Raw genomic sequence first — 8,998 nt, forward strand, 5'->3', positions numbered from 1 at the left:
CAATAATTAGTTCCATCAAAATCCTTGATGAGAAATTTAGTTATTTATAATAGTATGAAAAAATAAAGTACTAATATTCATAACCAACAACGGAAAATAGGAAGAAGAAAGGAAAAAATCGTTCTTGAATCTTTCGTCTTCTCTCCTAACGTCTCCTTCCTCCACAGGTAGTTCCTCTGCCTCCTTAGGTATTGTGTAACCCATAAAAATGGTTCGAGAAAGTATTTATATGGTATAGGGTTTTTATGGGGCAAATTAGGATACTCCAACTTTAATTTGGACTACTCAGCATAGCTTGTGTACTCCCTCGCATCGCATGAGGGTGCATGAGCTCATCAACTCTCTTCTTCTTCGTGCACCCGTTCGTGCTTTATACATTTGCTTCGCTGTTTTTGCATAAGAGATCCTCCTTAGCTCGTTTACTTTCGTGCTTTGCATGAACTTGCACAAGCTATCCACATATTTCTTTCTTTACTTCATCACTCTCAATTTGCATTGAGTACACTTCTTTTGCATCCACATTCCATCCGACTCGCTTCCACACATAAGAATACATATAATGAGTATAATTCACTATAAAAACTCATGTAACCTCCCGCAATCACACAAGTTATGAGATAACAGTACACACGAAAATATGTATTTTTCATCATTTATCAAGTGCCAAATCTTCTTGATATAATTTTGCAATATGAGTGAATCAGTCTCTCCAATGACAAGGTTATATCCCTCCTAGATGCATCATTTAAGACAAAACAAAAGAAAGATGCTTCAGCCCAATTGCCTGTGCCTTGTATCATTGGTAGGATTAAGGCCATAATGTACCTTCCAGCATCATCCCTGACAATTCCTCCTCCATAGATTTCATTAATGTATGATCCATTAATGTTCAACTTGATAAACAGAAGTGCAAGCTTGATTCATTTTACTAAGATAGTAAATTTTTTGTCATCTTGAGATCCATAAGTCCGCTTAAGTCATCCCAATTTCCAGGAACAACAAGTCTAGCAAAGTGTGATCTTGTAAGTTGGCAAATGTAAAGGTGATCAATGCTATGGATCTATTGATGGCTAAGGCTTCATTTTCATATTTAGAGCTGCACCAAGATCTCCAAAGTTCCCATATAATTATAAGAGGCATTATATTCACGACATATTTAGCTAATGGAATTTTCCAGCAGTTAAAGAGAAGGATCCTTAAGGTGATATTCTTGTATTGAATTCCCATTCTGCTAGCAATGCCATACCTGTATTGCAAGAATTCTAGAGTAAAATAAATTATCAATTGATCTTATGTCAGGATTCATACCTGCTCCTGTGAAGCAACAATATCTGGACACAAGGTTAATGCCCAGTCTTGATACTCTATCATCTGTAGAGAGCCTGTTATGGTAGCTTTTCATGCAAAAAAAGGCCATCTTGAATGGAATTATCTTTTTGTCAAATTCTGGAATCAAATTGTGAAACTTTTTTCTTCTATATGAACACATTCCATGCAGAGAGACATGAATTTTCTAGAGTTTGTACAAGTCCAATATTGACTATCCTCATTCACTAGGGAGATACTAAGATGAAGCTTTGTTACCATCTCTTTTATAGAGTTTGGTGATGTCACCCATCTTATTGTAAAGAGGACTTTGTCCAGTCCAATTGTCAAACCAAAAGCTTATATTACTTTTACTAACCCTCCACCAAATGTTATCTTCCACTTTGTTTCTCATTTCACACATAGCTTTTGACCAGCTTTTCACTGGGAATTGACTGGATGCACCTCTGCAGTATTTTGCCATAAGGAATTGGGACCAAAGTGAGTTAGTAGTTCTGATTTTCCACCACCATTTAGCTCTAAAGGCTTTGCCAGCCCTTGATTTTGTTGATGATTTTACTACCCATTTTAGAGAAATAAGTCAGCTTCCTTCTGCCAAAGTATAGGAGGCAGCTCAAATATTTCATGGGCAAACTCTCAAATCTCATACCTAATATCTTCCCACTTTTTTGGTAGTCGCCTGGGGAGAGTTGGGAGCCATAGTGTAGCAGCTCTTGTTTCTGTTTATCAGCTGACCAGAGACACTCTCATATGTAGCCAGAGTGTTCAATATGAGTTGAATTTGAATCTTTTTTCATGTTAATAAAAATGATTGTGTCATCAACAAAGACTAAATGGGTGTCCTTAGGCCCTTGATTGGACATGAAGAAACCTTTGTAGTTTCTGTTGTCATGAAGGGCATTTAACATTTGGGTCAGAAGCTCAGCAGTAAGGACAGACAAAGAAGGTGAGAGGGGATCCCCTTACCTTAAAACCCTATACTGAATGAGGGAACAGCAGTTGTTAGATAAATCTGTAGATCAATTCAATCCAATATTTTGAGAAGCCAATCTGCCTTAACATATAGCAAAGGAAAGGCCAAGACGCTCTTATCATAAGTTGGACATGCCAAGCTTAATAACTACATTTTTCACCCCTCATAGGCTTCCCTATGTCATCAATTATTTCTTGAGCTAGAAGGATGTTGTCAGAAATAGCTCTTCCCTTCGACAAAAACCATTATGATATTGGCTGATAATCTTAGGCAGTACCTTACTGATTCTAGAGTTTATCACTTATCTTGCTAGACATTGCAGGAGGCTAATAGGTCTAAAATCAGAAAACTCCTGAGGGGAGTCAATTTTAGGCAATAAGATAATACAAGTATGACTGAAGAATTTGGGCAGAGGGGCCCCTGGAAGAAAGAAACCACAACTTTATGCAGATCTTCAACAATAATAGTCTAGGCTGATAGGTAAAATTTTCCATTGAGACCATCAGGGCTAGGAGCACTCTCAGGGTCAATTGAGAACACACTGTCCTTGACTTCCTAGAGAGGATGTAAGGCATTGATTTCTGCATTATCTTCCTCAGTCACAGTCCCTCTTACCACTCACTTTGTGTAGAGCTGTCCTCAGAAGTAGTCTCAGCCTTAAACAGTTGTTTGTAAAACTTAATCTGCATCATCACCTACCTCATTAGTTCCTTCCATCCTCTAGCCATCAGCATCTTTAATTTTCTGAACAGAAAGTCTTTTCCTTCTGTCTTTAAGCACACTCCATGGAAGTGAGCAGTATTGGCGTCTCCCTCTCCAAGCCATTTTACCCTAGATTTTTTACCTTAAATCATTGTCCTGCAACTTCAAGAATTCGGTGAACTCAGCTCTACCTCTTGAAAGATTCATGCTATTATCCATGTTATTATCGGTGATCGATGATTCTTCCAGGTTAGTTATGATAGCTTCAAGCCTTTTAGGCTCTTCACAGATAGCTCCAAAGGCCATCCTCGACCAGGTATTGAATGTCTTGCACAATCTCTTTAGTTTCTGATGTAGCACATAAAGAGGGTTACATAGGTAGGTCCAGCTTAGTTTATCAGATATGTGGGCTGCAGGGGTGTGGTAGTGTTGAACAAATGCTGTGCCGGAGACTTGCTGGATGGCTTTGCGGTTAGATACACAGAGGTCATAAAACCAACAGGAAACATATGCTTTGGCACCATATTCGCATTGCTTTTCTCTCACTCCTGCTGATATCGCGTATGGTGTAATGAACTCAATTGAAATAAGGAAACAAACAAAAATAATCGAAATAGAATGATTTTTGGGGCAATTTTCTATTAATATTGATAAGAAAAAAAATGATTACAAACCTGAATGAAAATTAATTACTCCCTAACTAGACTCCATAGATGCGGATTCCTGAAGAAGAGAAGAGAAGAAGAAGAAGAGATGTTAGGAAGAAGAAAGAGAGTGAGAAGAGAGAATAGAGAAATCGAAGAGAGAGAGAAGGAAAATACCCTCATGAACGATGCCTTCTCCACTCTATTGAAGTTGGTTATAACAACCCTTCAGCTGACGTGGCCAAATCGTAGCCTTTGGAGTTCATTAATGCCTAATATAATCCTAGTCGTTCATTCAAATTTCTATTACCCCCTTTCCTATTTTCTGTTATTGCCTATTCTCATTTTCCATTTCGAATCCCAGCTACTGCTTCTTCTTAATAGGTCATGACATACTCTCCCCCTTCAAACAATCCTTGCCCTCAAGGATTGGAATTAAATTCTGGAAACCTTGCCTTGATGTATTGATAGTCCTCCCAAGTGGCATCTTCTGGAGGGAGATTTGACCACTGCCCCAGTACCCTTACCACGACAGAGTTGTCCCTCTTAATAAGCTGCCTCTGCAAGATTGCCACTGGTTTCACCAGGAACTTACCATCCTCGCCAGTGAGTGGTAGTGTGGTCTGCACTACTACTCTATCGCCCACCTTCTTCTTGAGCAAAGATACATGAAACACAGGGTGGACCTTAGATTCAGGAGGAAGATCAAGTTTGTAAGACACTTTGCCAATTCTTGCCAGGATCTTGTAGGGTCCATAGTACTTAGAGCTCAGCTTCAAGTTTCTTCTCAATGCTAGAGATGTTTGTCTATAAGGTTGCAATTTCAAATAGACCAAATCCCCAACTTGAAACTCCCTATTTGTTCTCCTTTTGTCAGCATAGTATTTCATCATCTCTTGTGCTTTAGTGAGGTTGTCCTTTAACAGCTGTTGCATCTGTTGTCTATGCGTCACTGTATCTTCAGCAGCTGGTATCACAGTCTCCAATAAGGGGCCCAATGACAACTGTGTGGGTGAGTATTCGTATACTGCTTCAAAGGGGGTACATTGTAAGCTGGTGTGGAAATTGGTGTTATACCTTTATTCTGCAGCAGTTAGCCATTGTTTCCACTGAGTTGGCCTATTAGCAGTCATACACCTGAGATAGTTCTCCAGACACCTATTGACCCTTTCAGTTTGGCCATCACTCTAAGGGTGATAGGTAGTGCTGTAATGAAGCTGAGTCCCAAGGAGTTTAAATAAGGCTTGCCAAAAGTGACAGAGGAATACCTTATCTCTGTCTATCACTATAGACTCTGGAATACCATGTAAGCAATGTATTTTCTTCCAAAACACCTCAACTACAAATACTGCTGTGTAAGGATGAGTAAGTGCTATGAAGTGTGCATACTTTGTCAATCTATCAACCACTACAAGGATAACTTCTTTGTTCTTGGATTTGGGTAACCCTTCTATGAAGTCCATACTGATGTGGCTCCAAGCCTGGTTAGGGATTGGTAGGGGCTGCAACAACCCAGGGTAGGCCATGTGATCATCTTTGCTCTTGAGTCAAACATCACAACTAGCCACATGATCAATAACCATCTATTTCATCCCATGACAATAAAATATTTGTGATAGTCTTTTGAGAGTTTCAAGCTGCCCTGAGTGTCCAACTACAGGAGAATCATAAAAGGTGGATATCAACTGAGTTCTGAGCCCACCATTGGCACCAATATAAATTTTCCCTTTCTTCCTGAGTATGTTGGCAGTGTAGTGCCATATGCTGGGTCCTTGTTGAGTTACAACCATTTGGCTAATGATTTCTGTAGCTTTAGGGTCCCCTTCATAGCTGTGTGTTATTTCTTGAACCCATAGAAGAACTGATATACTGATGGACTGCAATGCTCCTTGGAGTTGGTTCCTTTGAACTTCTGAATCTTCCTGTTGTCTAGAAAGGGAATAAGCTACCCTATTTTCAGCTCCCTTCTTATACTGCACCTCATAGTCTAATCCAAGCAATTTGGTCAGTCCCTTTTGCTGTATAGCAGTAGTCACCCTTTGTTCTAGGAGGTATTTCAAGCTGTGATGGTCAGTTCTCACCACAAAATATTTGTACTGTAAATAATGTCTCCACTTTTCCACTGCATTCAGCAGAGCCAGATACTCCTTTTCATAGATGGATTTACCTCTGTGTCTTGGAGCCAAGACCTTGCTAAAGTAAGCTATTGGTCTACCTTCCTACATCAGTACAGCCCCAATGCCCATTTGGCTAGCATTAGTCTCTACTATGAACTATTTGTTGTAGTCAGGTAGTGCCAGCACAGGTGTAGAAGTCATAGCTCTTTTCAACTTTTCAAAGGCTAAGTCTGCTTCCTCATTCCACTTAAAGGCTTCCTTTCTTAATAAGTCAGTCGACGGTCTACAAATGATGCCATATTTGGCAACATACTTCCTATAATACCCCATCAATCCCAAGAATCCCCTCAAAGCTCTCACGGAGTTGGGCTTAGGCCACTCAACCATGGCCTTGATTTTGGAAGGATCAGTTGATACTCCTTTTACAGTTATAATATGCCCCAAATATTCAACTTTGGACTGACCAAAAGAACACTTAGACCTTTTAGCAAATAAGGACTGTTTCCTTAAAGTATCAAAAACTGCACTCAAATGAGTTGCATGTTACCTCTCAGATAAGTTGTATAAAGTATGTCATCAAAGAAAACTAATACAAATTTTTGAATGAAAGGTTGAAAAACCTGGTTCATCAAGGCTTGGAAGGTGGCTGGGGCATTTGTTAGCCCAAATGGCATCACCTTGAACTCATAGTGGCCCATGTGAGTTCTGAATGCTGTCTTGTACACATCGTCCACCTTCATTCTAATCTGATGGTAACCGGCCCTCAAATCTACTTTGGAAAACATCACAGACCCACTCAGCTGATCCAATAGATCATCCACAGTGGATATTTGGTATTTATCCTTTATTGTAATGTCATTCAGTCCTCTATAGTCTACACAAAACCTCCAAGTTCCATCTTTCTTCTTGACAAGTAAGGCTGGTAAAGAGAAGGGTGATTGACTATGCTGTATGGTGCCATTAGTAAGCATCTCCTTGACTTGTCTTTCTAATTCCTCTTCTGGTAATAGTTGTATCTATAAGGCCTCAAACTGACTGGCATAGCCCCAAGTTTCAAGGGTATGGTATGGTCTAAGGTCCTGACAGGAGGCAAGGCCTTAGGCTCAGCAAATACATCTGAGTATTATTGCAGTACCTCCTCAATAGCCTCTCCAATTGGGTCTTGCTCTTCTGCTTTAACAGCACTCATCATGAATAGGTGAGTTATCAGAGCCTGACCTTTTCTTAGCATTTTGCCCATTGCTCCACTGGTGATCATAGTCAACTTCCCTTCCTCAGTAATGCCCTGCAATATTAGCTTGTTGCCCTTCTTACTAATGGTAGCACACATCTTCTCATGGTCGAATTTGGTTGGATTATGCTTCTTCATCCAGTCATTTCCCATCACCATGTCACAACCCCCAAGTAGAATAATCAGTAAGTTCTCTTGGAAGGGTCTGCTTTGCATTTTCCACTGATAACTCGTACAAATCGAAGTGCACATAACATAGTTTCCATCAACTACTATCACTATCACTGGTGGAAAGGGTTGGGCTTGGTACCCTGACTTCTTAACTGTGGTGGCATCAATGAAACTGTGAGTACTCCCAGAATCAATCAACACTGTTAGTTTCCTGTTCCCTATGGTACCCCACACCAGTATGGTATTGACTCCTTTGTTAGCACCTGATAGGCCATTCAAACATACTGCCTCTATGACCTCTTGTTCCACTTCTCCTTCAATGATCAACCCTGCAGAGCTTTGTTCTTCCTTTATCTCACCAGTTTTAGTAGGAACTTTTCTTGTCCCTATCATGTTATTCAGTTGCTTCTTCTTGCATTGATGGCCTTGAGTATACTTCTTACCACATTTGTAACACAAATAGTTACTCTTCCTATACTCATATACCTTAGGACTAAGCCTAAATGAATCTGGCTTAACTACAGTTGCAGCAGGAGCTTTGGTACTACTAGGGTTGCCAGTTATTAAAGAGGTTTTGATTACTACTTTAGTACGCTTGAGAGAAGCTTCTATGGCCTTATCCTGCAACCTAGCTTGTTCCACAGCAAATCGTAGAGTTGTAGGTTTAAATAGCTTCACCCCAAACCTAATCTCTTCCTTCAGAGCCCCAATGAAACTGGATATGAAGTGTGACTCATCCAAGTTAGGATTCCTTATCAGCATTTGGGCTTTCAAGTCCTCAAACTTACCCAGAAATTCATCCACTATCCCAGTTTGGCTTAACTTGTTGAATTCCTCTACTTCCCATTAATTCCTTCCCAAATTGAATCAGCAATTCTTCTTTGAATTCAGTCCAGCTTACTTCACCTTTACTTAGTACTAAGGAGTCGTACCAAATATTTGCCAATCCATTCAAATAGAGAGCAGTTGCTTCCACCTTCAAGTTATCTGGAGTTCTATACAAATTAAAGTACCTCTCAAACTTCCTAATCCATCCTTTAGGCTCATGACCTTAAAAGTAAGGTAGCTCTTATTTAGGCGCAGGAGCTTGTACTACTGGAGGTCGATGTTGCCTTATTTCCTGACCTGGTATAGGTAGTAGACCATCACCTTGAGGTCTCTCCTCTTGTGCTCTTTGTGGAACCCTTTCTAGATTAGTCAGTCGCTCTAGGATCAGTTCCAGTGTGCCCTGTATTCCATTTTGAGTGTTGCGAAGTTCCTCTTGAGTGGTCATAACCTCATTTAGAACCTCCTTGTGTCTAACTAGTTTATTATCAATAACCTTTAACCTAGTTCCTTCAACCATCACCCCCTTCACAGTTGTAGAATCGAGGGTCTGATACCAATTGTAATGAACTCAATTGAAATAAGGAAATAAAAAACAATAATATAAATAGAATGATTTTTGGGGAAATTTTCTATTTATATTGATAAGAAAAAAAACGATTACAAAGCTGAATGAAAATTAACTACTCCCTAACTAGACTCCATGGCTGCGGATTCTTGAAGAAGAGAAGAGAAGAAGAAGAGATGTTAGGAAGAAGAAAGAGAGAGAGAGAAGAGATAAGAGAGAAGAGAGAAGAGAGAAATCGAAGAGAGAGAAGGAAAATACCCTGATGAACGATGCCTTCTCCACTCTGTTGAAGTTGATTATAACAACCCTTCAGCTAACGTCGCCAAATCGTAGCCCTTGGAGTTCAATAATGCCTAATCTAATCCTAGCCGTTCATTCAAATTTCTGTTACTCCCTTTCCCATTTTTTGTTATTGCCTATTCTCATTTGCCATTTCGAATC

At 39.8% G+C, this 8,998-nt stretch overlaps 1 protein-coding gene across 1 annotated transcript; it reads right to left on the reverse strand.

Moving 5' to 3' along the window:
• Nucleotides 1–656: 656 nt before the first annotated feature.
• Nucleotides 657–7,926, reverse strand: LOC107809347 (uncharacterized). The gene is made up of 10 exons (XM_016633949.2): nucleotides 6,898–7,926; nucleotides 6,383–6,778; nucleotides 5,949–6,221; nucleotides 5,304–5,864; nucleotides 4,914–5,186; nucleotides 4,167–4,649; nucleotides 3,144–3,349; nucleotides 1,685–1,772; nucleotides 1,309–1,371; nucleotides 657–893 (listed from the first exon to the last, which is right to left on the reverse strand). Exons 1-10 carry the CDS (start codon nucleotides 7,924–7,926, stop codon nucleotides 657–659), a joined length of 3,609 nt encoding a protein of 1,202 aa, XP_016489435.2.
• Between the last annotated feature and the right edge of the window lie 1,072 nt (nucleotides 7,927–8,998).

The sequence above is a fragment of the Nicotiana tabacum genome, chromosome 8, assembly GCF_000715075.1.
Source record: "Nicotiana tabacum cultivar K326 chromosome 8, ASM71507v2, whole genome shotgun sequence".
NCBI classification, from domain to species: domain Eukaryota; kingdom Viridiplantae; phylum Streptophyta; class Magnoliopsida; order Solanales; family Solanaceae; genus Nicotiana; species Nicotiana tabacum.

What these genes read in the sequence shown, in the direction of transcription:
- LOC107809347 (XM_016633949.2), bottom strand. Translation starts at nt 7,926, where the DNA reads ATGCTGATAAGGAATCCTAACTTGGATGAGTCACACTTCATATCCAGT. An exon ending in TTGGAGAGGCTATTGAGGAG is followed by an intron (nt 6,779 to 6,897) that starts GTACTGCAATAA and finishes GAGGCCTTATAG; the next exon opens with ATACAACTATTACCAGAAGA. An exon ending in ACAACTCTGTCGTGGTAAGG is followed by an intron (nt 3,350 to 4,166) that starts GTACTGGGGCAG and finishes GTGCTACATCAG; the next exon opens with AAACTAAAGAGATTGTGCAA.